At 56.2% G+C, this 19,882-nt stretch overlaps 1 protein-coding gene across 2 annotated transcripts; it reads left to right on the top strand.

Moving 5' to 3' along the window:
* Positions 1 to 4,013: 4,013 nt before the first annotated feature.
* On the top strand, positions 4,014 to 19,517 carry ARF1 (ARF GTPase 1). 2 transcript variants are annotated; one of them, XM_045805171.2, is made up of 6 exons: positions 4,023 to 4,155; positions 7,567 to 7,750; positions 17,552 to 17,736; positions 17,822 to 17,932; positions 18,010 to 18,134; positions 18,269 to 19,517. In XM_045805171.2, exons 3-6 carry the CDS (start codon positions 17,589 to 17,591, stop codon positions 18,428 to 18,430), a joined length of 546 nt encoding a protein of 181 aa, XP_045661127.1. In that variant the 5' UTR covers positions 4,023 to 4,155; positions 7,567 to 7,750; positions 17,552 to 17,588; the 3' UTR covers positions 18,431 to 19,517. The 2 variants fall into 2 exon arrangements, with proteins under 2 accessions (XP_045661128.1, XP_045661127.1); XM_045805172.2 differs by lacking the exon at positions 7,567 to 7,750 and having other exon boundaries at positions 4,014 to 4,155.
* The last annotated feature ends 365 nt before the right edge of the window (positions 19,518 to 19,882 follow it).

Below are 19,882 nucleotides of genomic sequence, written 5' to 3'. Positions count from 1 at the left end.
CGGCCATTGCTGGCTGGGGTGGGGACTGGCCGGGGCCGAGTCCACCCCAGAAACCCCACCCTGACCACCATGGGGAAGTGGGGCAGGCAGCAGGGTTAAGACGGAAGAGTGCATGGTCCCATGGGTGGAAGGGCATCTGAGACCAGCAGGTGTCGGAGGCCACCGTCAGTCTAGAGTGGGGAGGCTGTGTGTGCATCAGGGACCCCCTAACATGCTGGTGAAATGGGCCCCGGCTTGGAATGACGTTGGATTAGTGTGTCAAATAAATGGCACACCATTAAAGAGGAGCAGACCCAGTTATCGGAAGGCGTGACCTCAGGGTGACAGGTTTCTAGTAGCTCCATGGGAGGACAGATCCAGAGATGCGCTCAGGGACGTCGGAACTCCCCGGACTGAGCACCTCCAGTGTGCGCTGCTGACTGCATTCCAGCTGCACCCCCATAATGCCAGGAGTCATGGACGGGAAGTGCCTCACAGAAGGACCACGGGATGCAACACCGCGGTGCATGGCTGACACCCTCCCTGAGTGCACTTGGGCGGGGAGCATTCCTCCGGCTCCTGCGACAGCTGTATTGGGGCACGAAAGGGAGGCTTCTGTTGCCCACAAAATCACAGGTCCTGCGCAGACTGCCCTTTGGGAATGAGGCCTACAACATTCAAAATGCAGGAAGTGCTAAATGTCAGGCAGCCCCATGCGGTCCTGCTGACGGGCTGCCCTGTTGGTGCTCACCTGCTGCCTCCCCAGGCGTGAGGTGAGGCTGAGAATCAGGGGAACGCCCTTGCCCCATGGAGCTGGCCCGCCAGGGAGGACTGCCGTGCCCAGGATGCGGGTGAGTCAAGCTAAGTGTGCAGGGACCAGCCACCCCAGGACACAGGAAGCAAAGCCCCAGGTCAGGAACACTTCCAGCCTGTCTCAGCAATGAGGAGCCCCATGAGCTGGGCTCAGATGAGGAAGACACTGACATGAGATGGGAAACTGAGGCAGGAGCGGGCATGGGGAGAACGGGGATGTTCAAAGGGCCCTGACTAACACAGACCTGTCCCATGTGTGACATGAGGCTGTGGCCCTTGTGCTGCCCCTCAGCTGGCTTGTGGACACAGGCAAGCCCATCCCCTGCCAGCCATGGGATTCTGGCATGACCAAAGAGGCCAGAGTTGAGGCCTGGTTGGCTCCAGCCCCCAGCCAAGGACAAGGGGCAGGGCAGCCCTGGGGTGGGTCGGGGAACGAGGTGTGAGTGTGGGGGCTGGTCCCTGTCATCAAACGGCCATGATTCCTGCCACCAGCACTAGGAGGGACGTGCAGGAGGGTAGGCTTTGGGGGTAGGCCTGCAAGAGAAGGGAGCAGAGCAGAGGGAGATATGGGGCCCTTATGGTACCCACCTGTCTGGACAGAAATTTGTCTTGGGGTCCCTCTGGGAACCAGAGGCCCCCTCCCTGCACACTGAGCAAGGAAGGCTTAAAAGGGATAAAACTTCTTGTAACTAGGTGCTGGATGGTGAGGGCCTTAGCTAAGTAGTGACCTGAAATAGCCTCATGTAACAAGACAGCAGCTACAGGCGGGAAGCACCGGTGTCCTGGGGTGTCCTGGGGGCAGGCCAGGCTGGCAGAAGTGTGAAGGATCCCACTGGCTTGCTGGAGGCAGGCCAAGTTCCAAGGGCCTCAACCCCAGCCTCCAGGCTCATGACCTTCGGTGGGCTTGCAGCCGCTCCAAGCATGCTTAGCCACCGTGAACAAGGCCCACCTCACAGGTGCCACTTGTAGAGCTGCGTGAAGTGCCTGCCAGGCCAGGGACCGCAGGGAGTGAGCATCTCCACCCCACACTCCTGGCGCCCCCTCTCCTGCCTCTGCCCCTCTGCTGCAGCCAGTCCTTTAGTTCCCTCTGGGGGGCCTTCCTGTTCAGCATCCTTCCACCTGACCTGGTCCTTGGCCTGGGAACCCCCAGAGGAGAGGAGCTTGACCACAAGCCCCCGCAAGGCCCCCACTGGCGGTCAGGTTGGAGGTGATAATCGGCTGGGGGCCTCAAGTTCCACAGCAGGCTGCAGGGCCCTCCAGCCAGCTTACCTCGCCCCCTCCTGGCAGAAGCCGGGCAGGCGCCCCCTTCGTCATCTGTCCCCAAGGGTGTCCCTGCCCCGGACCCCAGGGAAGAGGGGCAGGGAAGCCCTTCAGGTGAGCACCTGGGCCTCAGTTTCCCTGCCTGGCACTTCCTCGCTCCCTGACGGATCCTTCCCCCGACGAGCCCTATACCTGTCTGGCCTGGGCTAAAGATGCCCCCTTTCCCCAAGAAGAGACAAACCAGGAAGGACAGAATCAAGAGGAAGGTAAATTCCTTTACGTAGAAGTGGGTACACAGGAATTATTCTTTTTTAAACTGCACGTGTATCTTTCATACACTCCTTCCTGCCTCTATTTTTTTAAATTTCAAAGAAAGCTTCTGAAGACACGGTGACCACTTGCAGATATCTGGCCAGGGACTGGCCCTCTGGGGGTGGGGAGCCAGTACCACCAGAAGGTTCTGTGCCGCTCCCTGGAGATACAGACCCCTGAGGGAACTTGGCATGAGCATTGGTGGCACATTCAGGGCAGGAGAGACCCCCATGCACGTCCACGGGGGCCACACTGGAGCTGGGAGCCTCAGGCCAGGGAGGGAGGAGGGCCTTGGGGGTGGATGCTGAGGTGCAGGCCACCGGCCAATTCATTTATTTTTTTTTTTTAAAGATTTTATTCATTTATTCGACAGAGATAGAGACAGCCAGCGAGAGAGGGAACACAAGCAGGGGGAGTGGGAGAGGAAGAAGCAGGCTCATAGCGGTGGAGCCTGATGTGGGGCTCGATCCCACAACGCCAGGATCACGCCCTGAGCCGAAGGCAGTTGCTCAACCACTATGCCACCCAGGCGCCCCGGCCAATTCATTTATAAATGGTGAGATCTAGGGGAGGCTGGGACTGCCAGGTGGGTCCGCAGCGTCTGGTCCACAAGATCAAGGGGCCATCAGCCTCTGATAAGATGAGGGAATCACTCTTTGGGGCTGGGGGAGGGCCTGAGGAGGACTGGGCAGCTGGTAGGATCGCAGCTGCCCCAGTGCAAGGAGGGGGCCCTGCCCAAGGGGAGCAGGTGGGTGAGGGGGGCAGGGGGACGCAAGAGGCTGCTGGGCAGGCCTTCTCTGCCAGGCAGGCCCCTGGGCCCAGGTGATGGCCTTGCTTTGTGCCCTCTACAACACACGAGTTTGGAGCGCCTCCAGCAATCTCAACAAGCCCTCTCTGGTGTGGGACCCTTCAAAGCAGCACGAAGGTGGGGGGAGGGAGCCAGGGTGGCAGAAAGGAGAGGGGCCCGGGGTTGGCGGGAGGGCAGAGTAAGGTCCTACGCGGGGTCCACAGCCAAGCCCTGAGCCTGAAGACCGTGGAGAGGGACCGCGACTGTCCGCATCTCCCTTCTGATCAGCCCAAAGAGGTTTCCCAGAGCGGGAGTCTCTTCCTTCCAGGTTGCCAGGATTTGGGCTCGCGGCGGCCCCGGGGGTAGCGCTGTCCCCTGCCCGGCCGGGCTCCTGCTCGGCCTGTGCTACTGGATGGCAGTCTGCTCCCCCGGTTGGGCCCCTCCGGCGCGCGAGGGGCTGCGTGGGTCACGTCGGTAACCGGGCCACTAGTGGCGACCACGATTCCACACCTGGGGTAGGCGCCCGGGGAGAGCGACCGCCGGGAACTGCCGGGTCTCGCGGCGACCGCCTCGTCAGGGAGGGGACAGGTACCCTCTCGCGCACCCTGGCGCCGCCTCTCCGCGGCCGCCGCGCCAACCCTCGCCTCAGTCTCTGCATCCGCAAAATGGGCAAGCGGGTCCTACACCGCGAGGTCCTGGAGAAGCTCAGCGCAGGCGCAGGCGGACGGCGTCCCGGGCGAGGGCAAGCGGGTGCGCACGCGCAGCGGCGGGAGGGGCGCGGCCCAGGGAGGGGCGGAGTTCTTGTCCCCGCGCACCCGCCCCCTGCCCAGGGTCTGCGCGTGCGCCCTGTGGCGGAGAGGGGGCGGGGCCGCAGGCGGGCCCGCCCCGTTCCCCAGCGTCCCCCGCGGCAGCAGGCACTGACGTGGCCGCCGTCAGAGCCGCCATCTTGTGGGAGCGAAACCAACGCCTGGCTCGGAGCAGTAGCCTCGCCGCGGCCGCCGAGGGTGAGGCGGCGAGTCGGGAGCCTGCGGCAGGGGCAGGGGCCGGGCGGTGGGCGGCGGGGACAGGCCCGGGCCACGCGAGGCCCTGCCCACCGCAGCGGTGGCGGGGCGGTGAGGGCCGTGGTGAGGCTGGGCCGGGCCGGGCGGGGGCCGAGGGGAGGCTGGGGCGGTGAGGCCCGAGGCCGGGTCGGGGGCCGCGGCCAGGCCGGGGCCCGCGGCGGGGCGGACGCGGCGACCCGGGTCGGGGGTGGAGACTAGGGAGGGGGTCGAGTCGAGGCCGAGGTCGAAGCTGGGGTGAGGATTGAGGCGGGGAGGGCGCAGAGGGCTGGGCCGGGGGTCGAGGATGGGCTGGGGGTCAAGTGGATGCCGGGTCGAGAGGGGGGGAGGGGACCGCAACTGGGCCTGGGGTCGAGGCGGAGGGGTGGGGGGCCGGGGCCGGGGGCTAGGAGACACACCCGGCCGGGAACGGGGACCAGGGCGGGGACGGAGGCCGGGGCAGGGGTCGGTCGCACCGCCGGCCCCCCGAGTCTCCCACGCGGTCTCGCGCCCCCCAGAGCCGCCGGGGTGGACGCCCGGAAGTCCGGCCCAGGCCGCGGGCTCCCCAGGAAGCTCTGCTTCCTGCTCCGCCTGCGAGGCCTCCCGCCTCGGGGTCTCGAGGACCAGGAAACTGAAGCCCGCGGCCCGGGACACCGCCAAGGTCACGCGATGGCCAGGGTTTGAGCCCAGTTCCTGTTGGCTCGGAGGACGGGGGTGGGGCGGGGCCGGTCCCGCGTTCCTGGGCCGGTGTGGTGGGGCGGGGTCCTGGGGTCCGAGTGGGAGCACCTGTGGCCCCAGGAGGCTTCGGCTGCCGTCCGGGCGCGCCCGCGGCGGTGCAGGGCCCCTTAATCAAAACTTACTGCAACCCGGCATTACTTCCTGGCTGCCGTTGGCAAAGATGAGAACACCCTTCCTTCCTAGTTGGTGAATCTCTGATCTACCTGTAGAACGACTTCTCGGGGTCGAGGCTGTCTCCCCAGCCCTGCGTTCTAACGCTTGCTTGTTGCTCAATCAGGGTGGTGGTGGGGCGTGTGAAATTGTAGCTGTGTTAATGAGGCTTGCTGGTTCATGCACAGTACTTAGCAATATTAGGTGGTCAGTTCAGACTGCTCTGAGCTGGGTGGCACCCTCCCATTTCCTCAAAACTGAGTTGCCATCTTCAGTGCTTGAGCAGAATTGCACAAGAAATCGTTGGCAGGAGAAGGGAATGCAGAGCTCTGGGGTGGTCCCGGAAGTCACTGTGGAGAGCGGTGTCCTCGTCCTGCTACTGGTGTTCCAGTGGTCAGCTGTAGTTCTCTTTTCAGAACTAGTGAGTGAGTGGTCAGCACTTTTCTCTGCCCGCTGTTTGTGTGACTGGTTCTGCGTTTCCGGCTGTGGAGTGTGAGATGCCCCGCTGTGTCATAGCACTTTTGAGACCCACCGTGTGTGGGGCCGACTGGGTGTGCGCTGCTGTCACGTAGAGTTTTCTCCAACCACACAAGTGGCCAAAACTGTCAGCTGGGTCCAAAATTAAAGGGAATTGAGTGTGTATGTCTTCATCACAAATCTGGCCGTTTTGTTAGAGCTCCTATCCTCCTGTAAAGATCTTGTCTTCTTAATGGGCTGAATGGAGATGGGCCTCCTCAGGGTTGTCTTGAGGAATGCCTTGTTGAAAGTAATCCAAATCACTTGGTCCTTACAATCTGTTTCCTGGGAGGGCTGTCTTCACAGGCAGGTATTCAGAATTACTACTTCAAAAGACTTGAAATAGTTGGTTTGGGTAATGGCTGACTCACATGCTGTCTGATCACTTTTAAAAGAAAGTTAGTAGAAAGCAGAAACGGGTTGTGTGCTCCTCACAGTTCTGGTTTTTCAATCCTGTGGTCGAGCTGTTGGCTGTGTCTCTTCCACAAGATGAAGAGGACATTCCGGCTTGCTCAGCTGCCGCTCCTGGAGCCTGGACAGGCTTGCAAGGACAGGAGGGTGCACTCTGGTTCTCCTGCTTGCTTCATTAACACTTGGTGTGGGCCCTCTGCTGCCGAGACCATCTCCAGAGCCCTTTGGCCTCCGGCATGAACCTTGTGCAAGCTCATAAACAGTGTAGGAACTTGCTTTGAGAAAGTCGAGTCCGTTTCCTGCGGAGTCTTCCAAACAAGAATGGCCTTGATACATGAATTTCAGTCTGCTCTTCAAATCTGCTATTCCTTCCTGGCTTCTTAAAATTAGATAAGAACTTAGATCTTGTGGTCGGTCTGCTCCTCATTGGTGTGGAGGGTGTTCAGTCTCTTAGAAATGATTTTGACCCAGTAGTCCATCGGATGTTACTCTGCCTAGTGGCAAGGAAAGGACGGCTTTGGGAATGTGTGTGAGAGAAAGTGTGATATTGAGTATATGAGTGTGTGCGGGGGGCTGAGTCCAGAATGTGAGTGTGTGTATGGGGGGGTGAGTCCAGAGTGTGAATATGAGGGGGTTATTGGGGGGGCTTGATTCTAGGGTAGGGACGGGTGAGGGGTGACTCCAGAGTAGGGGAGGGGACTCCGGGTTACACGTGCCACCTCTCTGCTAAATCACGTTATCCTTAGGTGCTTATTCTCGTGATTGCTATGAAGTCTTTATAGCGTAGGTGTACTGTATCTGTTGGAGCGTTCATTACAGCTCTGTCACTGTTCTGGAAGGTAGGCACATCCTCGGACAGATTGGCCTGAGGAGCTGAAAGAAATGTGGCAAAGTTCACAAAAAAAGCATCAAAGCTCTGTATCCCTAGAAGTCTCTTAGGCTGTCCCCTGCAGTCCGGCCTGCTCGACTCCTGTGTGAGTTGGAAGCAATAGCAAAGCTGGCTGGGTCGTACTGGGATGTACCTCCCTCCACTGGATACCTATAGACCCTTGTGTCCTGGTCTCTGCACACTGTGGCCACCGGAGCTTGGCAGCCTGTCAGCAGCAGATAGCCCTGATGAAAAAAGACAAGAAACAAAAAAAGCATAGAAGGCAGGAAGATTTTACCAATATGGGGCTGATTCTGTGTAGGTGGCAAACGTTTCTGTACATCTCTGAGGCCACAGAGGTGACTGTTAGTATATGGCATAAATTAGTGGGAGGCCCAGTAATGATCCGTGCACATTTTCAGGAGTTGGAAGTGTACGGTAGATTTTGGAAACACTAATATGTGTTTAATCAGAATTTAATAAGTTTTGCTCTTCAAAGGGATGCTAGCAAGCTAGAAGGGATTCCAGATGCCAAGTCCTGTGTAAAATACCTGATGTCTTTCAGTTTGTATTACACACAGAATCATTTGTGTGGTGCTATATATGGAAGCCAAACAGAAAACTTGGTGCTTAGAGCTCTCTAATATCTTTTAACGTGAAGTTTTTTTTTTTTTTTTTTTAACGTATCCCATCAGTTTGACCTAGGTGCAAGTGGCCAAGGAAACAATTTCAAGATTGCGTCTAGTCTCATTCGTGAGGGGTAGGAATGAAGACAGAGTTCCATGTGCCAGCGTTTTGATCACAGGATTCAAAACAAAGGCTGTCTTAAAAATTGCTGCCAACAGTGTATTTTCTTGTGAATATTCCTATCGTCTGTAGGTAAGCACGGGGTTCCTAATTAACTGAATCTACTAATTTATATTTAAAATACTCTATGTTCTGATGATTTGGGTGGTGAAACTTTGCCGAAAATAATTATAGCATTTAGCATTTGTCTTTGTCAACGCGATGGAGGATTTTGCCAACTCTTGGGAAGAAAATGTATTTAGTTGCCAGTACCTGAGGGCAGGTCCTGTGCTATGGGATATTGCTGCGATGCACACACTTGTCCAGGGTAGCAGACCATGTCTCTGCAGCCCTGGCTGCCTCCCTGGAATGTCAGAGTGTCGTCAGACTGACCCAGCATGAAATTCATTGTTGACTTGATGGGTTTTTCCAGACTAACTTGGTTTTAGGAAAAGCCTATTTGTAGATGTGTGTGATTAATCCCTATGGGCTATGGTAGATGTGTTTTTATGGTTTTTCCTCTGCTCCCTGATGGTCAATCTCATGGGTGCCCAGGGAAGTGAGCAGCAGAGGAATCCCCACTGGCAGAGCACGAGGCTGGGTGGACATGCGGTGCCCTGGCTGTGGGCAGAGCAGGAGTGTGGCTGGGGAGGGGCACGGGGACAGTGCTTCCTGACAGGTGCCATTTGAGCAGAGCTGTAAGGGAGCGGGGTCTTGTGGGTCTGTGGGAGAAACAGAAAGTGTCTGCCAGGTAGGGGAACAGTAGGTGCAGAGGCCCTCTGGCAGGAGTACACCTGGTGGTTTGGAGGCCCGCCAGGAGCAGTTTGGGTGGGGAGGGCAGGGAGGCCTGCTGCAGGCCCATGGGTCTAGCCCCCCAGAAAGGGTATTTCAGGAATTTCTGGGACTGGGAAGAATGCATTCTCTGTGACCTCATGTAATTGAAAAATCTCAGTTTCCTAAACTTAAATGGGTTTTGTGTACAGAAGTAACACTTTTTTCTTTTTGGCGTGGTTTTAATAGATGTTCTGCATCTTCCAGGAATGCAGCTACCTTGTAAATCAAGGTAGAACCTACCAAAAGTTGCTCTCTGTTCACAGGAGAAACCAAACAGCCACCCCCAGTGTCTGCGTGCCTGCCGCACACTGTAATGGTGTGCATTCACAGCCGTCTCTGGCAGGTGGTTCTGTGGGGTGTGGAGTGTGGTCATACCCAGTATGGAAGTGCACGCTTGATAATGAGTCACTGTCCTTTAGTTCCCCCTTACGTGATAGATGGAGCAACACGGTGGGGTTTTTGCAGTCCGAGGTGGATACTGGTTGTGCTGACTGCCAGCTTCCTCTTGAGAGGGCAGCATGGTGCTGTGAGACCACGGGGATGTCGACCCTGACCTTGGTGAGGACCCTAGCTTGGCATGTGGTGTACAGGCATCTGACTTTACCAGCAGGCCTGTTGCTGGTGGGGTGGAAGCCACGGGCTGTTGGGGTGCCAGAGAGGAGATGAGGGGGCCAGGGCACAGGCAGGTACTCGAGGGGTTGTGCCTTCCAGAGGGAGAGGTGAAGGCAGTTGCTGGTGAAGCAGGCGGGTTAGGGGATGAGGGGGACAGAGGTTGTGGGTGTCTCTGGGGTTTGGGCCTGAGGAACTAGAAGAAGGTTGCTAGGTTATGTTTGGGGGTTCAGTCTGTGGGGGGACAGTAGGAGAGGAATCTGCAGGGGGGTGTCCTGTTGGAGCAGTGGTACTAGAATGTGAGTGTGCAGGATGCTGACCCCAGCCTTTCATCTGAGAGGTGGATGGGGACTATAGAGGGGCTTCAAGCAGAGGATGGCACAGGCAGACGTGTGAACAGGAGTCCCCAGCACCAGGGCCGCCCAGGGTCGCACGTATGGCCCAGAGGCAAGAAGAGGCCGTGGAGAGGTGGACAGACATGATACGTCCCCATGAGGACAGTGGCCTCTGGGACAGGACCAGCACGGGAGAGAGGCCCTGAGCCCCTGTGCCTGTGAGTGCTCTGAGCTGGCACTGGTGGCCGCCCTGATGAGGCCACCGGAGGGGGGCAGAGCTGCTGGGGGATCGAGCAGAGGCTCTGAACCTCTGCTGGCTTGGCTTTTCTATGTCCTCAGGAAGGCTGTCTCCAGAAAAAGAGGTGGGGCTGCAAATTCTTAATTTTGTTTTCCATAATGGTCCCTGGAAGACAGAAACCAGGGGTGTGGATTGGCCTACTCCCCTGCCCAACGCCTCTGTGCTGAGAGAGCTTCAGGGGCCTCCTGGCCGCTCTGGGTGATTTGCAGGAGTGGTTGGCACTCCCAGAGCCCTGCTCCCTGTGCCTGCATGGTGGGCTTCGGTGGCCGCTCTGAGGAGGCACAGGAGCAGGTGCAGCAGCCTCAGCACGTTTGTGGGGACCCCGCTATGAAAGACACCTCTGAGAATGTGCTGACTGGAGCTGGGGTCAGAGGGCACGTGCTGCCAGGCTTCCACTCCCGTTGCATTGTGGAGCCTTCGTGCCTGGCGCTGCTGTTCTTGTGCAGCTGCTCCTTTTGTGAGCATGGTGACCTTCAGCCCCGCCGTGTGGCCAGGTTGCACCCAGAAGGGTGGCGCAGAGAGGACTGTTCCTGTGGAAGGTGACGTCCCAGCTTGAGGGCGCCCTCATGGAGAAGGCACTGGGGGTTTTGGGGTGGGGTCTTGGGGTCTCCTGACCCATCCCAGACTGCTGGTCCTCTGGGTGATGTTGAGCTACAGTTGTAGCCGGCTTGAAAAGGACCAGTCCCTAACCCTGTGCAGATTGGTAAGAGTTGGTGGTAGGATGCTTCTCGGGGTGATGGGTGGTTTAGAGCTGCCCGTGGTTTCTCAGATGCTGCTTTGCCTTATGGTCACAGTAGTGAATTCCCATTTTCAGTTTAATTTATTGTGCATTTCAGTGTCGTGGTTGATGCAAGTTTGCTTTTTTGGTCTTTGGTTTCTTTTCAGTGACGAGTCCTTCAGACTTGACTGCATTTGGGTCAGAGGGAAGGTATCTGTGCCCCTAACATGTAAGCCAGAGTGGAGCGGCTTACGTGTGAGGGTACATTAGGAGTGGGGGCCAGAAATGTCTGTCTTCTGGAAGGCCTCGAGCCCAGGGACCAATCAGGCCTGAGAAAATAGCACCAGGACAAGTGCACGCAGCTGAGGGAAGCTCCTGACACGGCATCCTGGCGAGGCCTCAGCTTGTGTATCTCATCTTCGGGCAGAGCAGTTGGGGACCGAGTGGCATGTATGTTCCGTGTCCTGCACAGACCGTGTGTGTCATCCGGCCTTGTTCTCCAGTTGGAGGCCATGTGACCGGTGTTCTGTGGCCTCTGGTGCATGTTGTGTATATCACACTACAGCCTGTCTGGTTATTTGCTTCCATCTATAGAGTTCATAAAAACACAAGTTCAGTGAGCTGTTTTGAGGATAGTTAAGTTAAAAAAGTAGTATGTAAAACTTGAATACTGAGTAAGGGGAAGCTACAAGGAAAATCATTTCAAAAGTTAAAAATCATTTCAAAGTTAAGGGCTTTGGTTTTTGTAGCTGGTGGTGAGTAGGATTAATTGCATTCGGGCTGTTCCCACCTGTGCCTTGTTGGCCTGTGCCTGTTCTGTTAGTGGCTGGTGGCTCTTGGATGTGCGTGTTCTGTAGACGAGCTACACTGATAATGAAACTCACTTCTAGCTGTGGCGTTTAACTCTGAATCTGAAGCTGGCAAAGAGGACGCGACATTGCATCTCACTGGTTGTGCCTTCTGAGTCAGACCTGCCAGGTAACGCCCCTCCTCCAGCTCTCAGAGGCAGTGTGCAGAGTGAGGGTGGTTAGAGACTGTTAGGGTCCTGGCCTTCCCAGTCTGGGGCTCTTTCTCCTTCCTCGGGGCTAGGTGTGTGGGGTCGCTGCATGGGAAAACACCGTGGACCACTCCTCAGAACCGGCCTGCAGGTGCAGGTCAGAACGGTGGAGTTCTACAGTGGTGTGCCTGCTGTTCTGTTTCCTACTGACCGTTCATAGTGGGAGTGGGGGAAGTGGGTGACGGTGGCCCAGAGGCTGTCCTGAGACAGAGGGTACAGCTTGGCGAATAGCTGACAGGACTGGATTGTGTGTTAGATTCCTAAGAGGAGAGTGCAGAAGTTCTCACAGGAAAATACCCTGTAGCTGTGGGACGTGATGACCATTTCACAATATACACCTGCTTGAGGGGTCACTGTGTTGCATACTTGGAACTCAGAGGGTATGTGTCTGTTGTGTGTATAACACTGGATGGGAAAAAAGGTCAGTCACGTCCGCTGAGTGTGCTAGGCTGAATATTCTCCCCTGTGAGTGTGTTGATTCCAGTCTTTGTCACAATTGTGTTAGGGCTGTGAGGTGTATCTGCCTATCACTAGTCTGGCATGTACTGATTTCTGCAAAATAGGGGCTACACGTGATGTGCTGCTTGCCCACAGGAGGAGCCTGAGCCCTTCCAGCAGGATGGAACGTGGGGCTTGTAGGTGGGGGGATGGGTCAGGGCTGTGTTCTGCCCTTGCACTGGAAGCCCAGGCTGGTGTGCAGAAAGCAGTGTGCCGCACATTATTTGTGACCATATCCGCCAACAAATGTAGAGGACCCCTTCCTCGTACCGTTAAATTCCACATGTCAGGGATGGGTTGGGCTTTGGAGTGACTGACAGTCTGCACAGAGGTGGCTGCGAGAAGGCAGTTGCTTGCTCGTGAAACCTTTAAAAAATAGTCCCTAATGTGTATCAGCTCCTTGGGAAAGTCTTTTCTGCATTAATTTTTCTCACATTAGATATCAAAACTGAGTGTGTGAACTGCAGAGCTGCACTTTTCTCTATATGTAACTCATGCCCGATGAACTTGACTTTTGCAAAGGCGGAAAGAGGAAAAGCTCACATGTCCCCCTGCTTTTCATTTGAGTAGGGGATTCGTCCCTCTGAACTCCCCATGTACAGCACAGCATGGAACCCAGACCCTTGTGGTTTGGCCTTTCTGGGTCACATTTTCGTTTCCCACGTCCAACTCCAGGTTGGTGGTTTCTTCGTGCTAGTGACTGCAGCAGTTTGGGTCCTGGCGGTAATCGCTGCTAGAGAGTCTGTTGAGTCAGCCACCTCCCATGGCTTGGCTTGTCCTGCAATCTCACAGGCCCATTGGAGGGGTCGCCAGGGGTGCAGGTAGAGGTCACAGCGCCACTCGCTTCTCAGCGGCTTAACTGGTCACGTGGTATTCATTGATTGGAGTGGAACGGGTGTAAACTCATAAAGCTGCATTTTTATCTCGCTGGACAGCCTTCCCTAGAGAGGCCCCATTGTTGGCCTTGGCCTGTCGCCAGAGAGACCTTTGCATCGGAGAACGTAGGTTACCACATTCTTTGCTTTCCGTTGTTAGTGGCCCTTCCCACAGGGCTGTGGGGCTGGTGCTGACTCCCAGGCCGGAGGACCCTCTTGTGAGAAAGTCCGTGTTTTCATGGCTCCCTGATGTGGAGGGTCATCACAGTTAACCTGGGAGACAGGTGTTGACTTGAGCTCCAGGGATTCTGGTGGCAGAACTTGTGACATAGCACCTTGGCTGAGTGTCCCGCACATTAGAATCTGTGCCGAGAGGCCACGGGTTGGCTCTGGCTTCCTGCAGCGGATGTAGTGTTAGGTCCTGGGCCAGGTGCATGGGAGGTCTAGGAGTTTCTAGAGTAGTTGGAGAGAACAGCTGCTGTGTGTGGTAGTGTCTGAAACCCAAGACTTCATGCTCATCCCCACGGGGCTCTAGGGTTTTGATCTGTTGAAAAAGCACGTGGGCAGGACAGGGACCACATTGGTAATGAACGCTCAGCATAGCCCAGTGGGCCAGGGACAGTGTGTGGGCCAGTGGGGTTTTGGGGGGCTGGCAGGGGCACATTAGGAGGAGGCTGATGGGCAGGTTTACACCGAGATGGTCCTGCTGCCCACGTGGGGGTTGAGGAGAGTACAGAGGACATTTTCACCCCTTAGTCCCTAGGATTTTGTGTCGATTTGTAAGAACGAGATACGTTAACGCTAAAACAAGTAGAAGTCGCAGTCTCCCCTCCTGCCTCCCAGAGATAGCCCCTGTCATGGCTCCTCTGTGAGGTCTGTATTTCTAAATGAGTGTGCTGGTAACATTCCTCAGTTTGTCTGCTTGGGGCAGTGAGGGTCGCCCCTGACGCCTAGAGGTCTGACCTCAGCTTCTTGGATACCCAGCAATGACAGCAACCGTATCGTGATTGAGCCAGGTGGTGACTAGCTGATGTTTTTCCCAATTGCCTTAGGATTGCCAAGCCCCATGTTTTAGCCATGCGCATAGTGTGTTCCCCTTCTCTGGAACTCTGCCTCCGTGCCTCCTTCCTTCCGAGGGCTGGGGTACTCCTTTGCTTCCCTCACCCGTGGCTACCTTGCAAGGAAGGTGTGCATGTCTGACCTGACCTTCTTTGTCTTGCCCCTCCCCTGAATCGTTACCTTGGCTGGGTATAGAATTACAGGTTGGAAGCACTGCCCTGTCACTTCATAAAGCAGTCTGACCCTTGGTGTCCTCAGAGTTTGTCTCTCTCAGTGTTTGTACCCCAGGCTCCCTCAGTCTGGAGGTTTCTATTCTCCTGAGCTGGAACATTGAAGAATTTCTTTCCCATAATTTTCTTTGCTCTTTGTTTTTTGGAGTTTGTCTGTCAGATGTTAATTTTGTTTAAGAATTTCTGTCCTCCCCTCAACCCAAAGACTTTGGAGCAGTTTCTGGCTCCCCTAGAATGGAGGGGAAGGAATGGGGAGCTCCTGTAGGCACGTAGCCGCCCTCAGGTCAGCGTCCCCACCAGCCGATGGACCCTCATTGACGCTGTATCAGCCGGAGCCCCTCCTTTCTGCGGGAGGTCACTCTCCGTGTGTGCGTGCTGTGGACTTGGACGAGTGTGGAAGGACGCGTGTCTGTGCCCACAGGGTCACACAGAGTGATGGGGTTTCACAGCCCCGGAGCCCCGCTGTGCTCCCCCGAGTCCACCGGCACCCAGCAAGGGGCTCTGTCTCCTGTCTCCACAGTCCCCCCTTCTCCAGAATGCCGCCCTGTCCTTGGAATCACAGGGCGAGTAGCCTGCTCGGATGGACACCTTTCACCCAGTGACACACAGTGTGGGTTCCCCTGTGTCGGGTGGTGTGGGAGCGTCCTTCTTTCCAGCGCAGACTGTTCGTCCTCTGGGTGGACCACAGTCTATGTAGGCACTGTCCTTCCGAAGGACGGCTTGGGGGCTTCTGACTTCTGGCAGTTGTGGGTAAGGCAGGATTTGGTGTGGACGTAGCTTCAGCTCCTTTGGGGTGTCAGAGTGTTCAGTTCAGGCTGTCTTCGAGAGCGCCTGTCCTGTCCTGTGACCCCACCAGCCAGGCATGGGAGGTCCTGCTGCCCCACGTCCACACCAGCTGTGGTGTCGTCACTGTTGTGGCGTTGGGCCTTTCTAGTAGGTTCTCATTTGTATTTCTCTGAGGAGATCTTTTCATGTGCTCATTTGCCATGTGTACATCTTACTCGGGGAGGTTCTGGTCTTTGGCCCATTTTACAGTTCTTTTTTCTTTTCTCTCTCTCTCTTTTTTGAGGGGGGGAGGAGTGAGAGGGGCAGAGGGGGAGGGAGAGAGAGAATCTTAAGCAGGCTCCATGCTCAGCTCGGAGCCCAACATGGGGTTCGAACCCAGGACTCGAGATCAAGACCTAAGCCGAATCAAGAGTTGGATGCTTAACCTTGACTGAGCCATCTGGGACTGCTTACCACCACCCCCCTCTTTTACGATTCTTAAATACAATTGAAATTTGAAATTGCTCTTCATCTTTTTAATCGTGTGTGTGTGTGTGTGTGTGTGTGTGTGTGTTTTACTCTGGTTGTCAGGTTGGCCATGAGCCTGTCCTTGTTTTGTGGGCACCAGATTCCTGCCTTGTTGCCTGGGGCTGTGTGTGGATTGGGGGAGTTGTTAATTTTTTCCTTTTAAATAGTCTTCTGTCTTGCTCCCCCCGCCATTGGCAGTTTTTTAGAGGGAGCTAGGGCACAGCTCTTCTGGGTCCTCCAGATACAAGCAGCCATAGGTTCTGGCTGGGAGGCCTGTAGGTGACATGTGCACATCTGCCGGGTTGTGATCCTGCCTGTCTAGCACCCTGTGTCCTTGTGTCCAGCATGGTGCACATCCACGTCCTCCCACCTGAATGCGGGCAGCAGAGCCCCGGTCTGTGGCTCCAGGAAGGTCCCTTCCCTGCAGAGCTGAGGAAGAACATGAGGTCAGACCCCACCCACACTCCCTTGGCCTTCAGAACTCATCATCCCCTTTTTCTTTGTCTTTTTGGGTTGAGCATCTTTTCATTAGTGATTTTGGCAGAACTAACATTGAAAGAGTGTGTTCCCCAGAGAATTTTTCCTCCTCTGTGTTAGGAAAATTGGCTGTCTGCAGAAGGAAATGTTACAGTAAAGATTATTTTAAATTCTGATTTTTTGAATAGGTAATATTGCTCACAGCCAAAAGAATAAAACGTGTCAAATATGCACTGAAGCAGGGTGCCCAGCTGGCTCAGTCAGTGGAGCGTGCGACTCTTGATCTCAGGGTTGTAAGTTCAGGCCCCACATTGGGCGTAGAGAGGACTTAAAATCTTTAACGACTACTGGAAAAAAGTTCACTGAAGCCAGTATGAAGGCCTCCACTGAGCATGCCTGGGGCTGCTGGAGCATGAAAGCCACCAAGTAAAACAGGAATGCTGCGTCTTTTGATACTTGGGGACAGTGCTGACTGGCCGCTGTCGGAATGACTAGGCAGACTGACCTGGCCAGGGCGTGTTGGCTGCTGAAACCAGAGGGGAGCGGGAATGTGTGTGTGCTCACCCTGTGTGATAAGGGCCAAAAGCAGTGGGGACCTAGAGACACCACCTGAGCCTGTCGTCAGAGCTGAGGGCTGGGGGCGGGGGGCTGCATCTTGTCCATGCTCCAGAGCCTGGGGAGCTCCTGACCACTCCTGGGGACAGGTGCAGGTGGCAGGTCTCCTTCCTGGGCTGCTTCCCAGTCTCCTTCCCGGCCTCAGGAGCACTCTGTCTGTGCCTACCCAGAACACGCTGCTGTGACTTTCTGTCCACACAGACCGTTCTCTGTGTCTGAAGGCTGCCCCACGCCCTGCTGCTTGGCTTTTGCTAGGTGCTGAAAACCCAGATTCCTTGGCAGTCTGCATTTGAGAAAGTGACTGTTTCTCCCAAGTGCCTCTTTGGAAAGGAAACTGTTGAGAATGAAAGTACCTCCTGTGCCCTGGGGGGTGGGGGTGGGGAGCTGTGGGTGGCCCACCCCTCCGCTGTAGCCATGGCTGCCGGCGCCTTCCTACCCACCTGACTTGGGCCCCGGTTTGTGCTCTGAACGAGGGGACCCTGATGCGGCCTAGGGGCTGCCTCCTCGCTGGGGTGGAAGTGCCCACCTGACAGTCTCCCCCTCGGACTTCATGGCTGTCGTGCTGCCCAAGAGGCCAGGTGTGGTCTGTCTCCAAGTCCTGCCTGTGGGTGAGTGCTAAGCTCTCAGCACAGCGGTGAAGGTCGGCTCTGGCCTGTGTCCCTGGTGGGATGGGTATTTCTAGAGGTGCTTGGCATTCCTTCTCCACGTGTCACGTGTCACACATCACACCCAGGGCAGGTAGGGCAGACGTGGGCATCACTTCCTTAGGTGACAGCAGCCTCCAACTCCAGTCACCCTGTCCTGAGATCCCCAGATGCTCCCTTCTAAGGGCAGGACTCCGTTTCTGCTGCTTGGGAACCAGGTTTTGTCGGCTTCTGCCTATGAGCTTTTAGGAGTCAGGCCTGTCCATCTGCCGGAGCTGGAGGGAGCGCCCCAAGCTGCTCCTGTGCTGCTGGCCGTGGCAGCACAGAGACCCAGGGACTGCTGTCTCTACAGGTTTCTCTGGCCAGTGTTGCTCCCACCTGTCTACAGCATGGGGAATATCTTCGCGAACCTCTTCAAGGGCCTTTTTGGCAAAAAAGAAATGCGCATTCTCATGGTGGGCCTGGATGCTGCGGGGAAGACCACCATCCTGTACAAACTGAAGCTGGGTGAGATCGTGACCACCATTCCCACCATAGGTGAGGAGAGTGGGCTGCGGGGGTGGGGCGATGGCGGGGATCAGGGGGGCTCTGGGGAAGGCTCACCTGGGCCATGCTCCCACAGGCTTCAACGTGGAAACTGTGGAGTACAAGAACATCAGCTTCACCGTGTGGGACGTGGGCGGCCAGGACAAGATCCGGCCTCTGTGGCGCCACTACTTCCAGAACACACAAGGTGAGTGGAGGGGCTGTGGCCCGCAGGAGAGGTTGGAGGTGCCCTCGGCGCCTATCCTAACACCCACGGCTCGGCAGGTCTCATCTTCGTGGTTGACAGCAACGACAGAGAGCGTGTGAACGAGGCTCGTGAGGAGCTCATGAGGATGTTGGCGGAGGATGAGCTCAGGGATGCCGTCCTGCTGGTGTTTGCCAACAAGCAGGTACACACGCATGCGGGACCCCGCTGCCCTGTGCGGGCAGTTGGAAGGTGGGGTGGGGGTCCGCAGGGGTCACAGGTGGGTAGGGGTGGTCCTTGCAGTCTGCTGACCTGAAGCCACTGGGCCTCTCCCACCAGGACCTCCCCAACGCCATGAACGCGGCAGAGATCACGGACAAGCTGGGGCTGCACTCCCTGCGCCACAGGAACTGGTACATTCAGGCCACCTGTGCCACCAGCGGGGATGGGCTCTATGAGGGACTGGACTGGCTGTCCAATCAGCTCCGGAACCAGAAGTGAGCCGTGCCCCTCCCCCCACTCCCTCCTTTCACCCTGCTTTACTCTCATGTGGTGTGAGTGCCAGAAGCTGTCTCCATGGTCGGTCACAGTGTGCTTCACCATGCTGTAAATGTGCAGACGCAGCCTGCAGCCGGGTTTTTATTTAATGTAAATAGTTTTTGTTCCCAACGAGGCAGTTTCTGGTACTCCTATGCAATATTACTCAGCTTTTTTTATTGTAAAAAGAGAATCAACCCACAGTTCAATACTGAGAAGGGATTTTAGGCACACGGGGCCTCCAGGAGTTGCTGTGTCTGACCAGCCTGGCACTCCTCCTTGGGCGTTAGATCTGTGTTGAGATCCATTTTGGTGGTTGGTTTTTAACCCGAACTCAGTGCATTTTTAAAATAGTTACAAATACAAGATAAGGAGAAGACTTGGACACAGAAGGGAGAAACATGCCGTGTCGGTTCTGCAGCGGCGGCCAGAGTGTAGTCCACCCGTGGTCCGTTGCCCATCGGGAACGTGAGGCGGGGCACAACCAGCCTCGGTCCATTCTGCATGGTCACGATAGGGTCCCTGTGATTTGCTCTGTCTCGGGTCATCCCGCATCCCCTAGCGTTTGTGCTTGTACTTGTGCTTACACAGCTGCCCAGGAGACAGGCTGGGGGCTGCGGCCACTGCTCACGGACCCCTTGGAGGGACCCCGGCCTTCCCTTGGGTCCGCGTGGGCACTCTGGCTTGCTCCGGGCTGCCTGGGGTCTCACCAGCAGGAGTGCGGGTGGGCGGGCCAGTCACCCTAGAGCCTCAGCCCCCGGAGCCCCCGTCTACATGTGCTTTCACTCCCTCAGCCTGCAAGGGTCAGATTTGCCATCGAAACGACGACCTCTACTGTTTTCTTTTGTATTTTGATAAACACTGAAGAAGCTGGAGCTGTTAAACTTTATCTTGGGGAAATCCTCAGAACTGGTTTATTTGGTGTCGTGGAACCTCTTACTGCTTTCAATACACGATTAGTAATCAACTGTTTTGTATACTTGTTTTCAGTTTTCATTTCGACAAACAAGCACTGTAATTATAGCTACTAGAATAAAATCTCTTAACTATTTCATGGCTTTCCAGTGCTTGGGTGCCAGTGACCCATGGCTTGCCTCCGGACACACAAGGTCCCCAGCTAGGGACCCAGACCGTGCAGCTGACCATTCCTTCTGTGATAGGTGCAGCTGTGGCCCAGTGCCTGTCCTGGTCCAACCTGGCAGTGCCAGGCCATGGGCTGTGCCCAGGGCCAGCTTTAGGGGTCATGTGTGTGGGCTGCCTGCTCTTCCCTACATCCACCCTCTGCAGCATGCGCATGCATGCGCGCGCGCACACACACACACCCCCAGGTGACCTATTACCGAGCAGCAGAAAACCCCTGGCCGAGCTCCATGTTGCCACAGGCCCCTTCCTGCTCCTTAGAAGCCGTCCCTCCAA

This window comes from Ursus americanus, chromosome 5, assembly GCF_024610735.1.
Source record: "Ursus americanus isolate L20-20 chromosome 5, mUrsAme1.1.p, whole genome shotgun sequence".
NCBI lineage: Eukaryota > Metazoa > Chordata > Mammalia > Carnivora > Ursidae > Ursus > Ursus americanus.
The sequence above is the reverse complement of the archived record's forward strand: the minus strand, read 5'-3'. Positions and strand labels throughout refer to the sequence as shown.

Excerpts from the sequence above, each read along its gene's own strand:
- ARF1 (XM_045805172.2), top strand. The coding sequence starts at position 17,589 with ATGGGGAATATCTTCGCGAACCTCTTCAAGGGCCTTTTTGGCAAAAAA. Across the intron at positions 17,737-17,821 it reads GACCACCATTCCCACCATAG|GCTTCAACGTGGAAACTGTG; the intron begins GTGAGGAGAGTG and ends ATGCTCCCACAG. Across the intron at positions 18,135-18,268 it reads TGGTGTTTGCCAACAAGCAG|GACCTCCCCAACGCCATGAA; the intron begins GTACACACGCAT and ends CTCTCCCACCAG.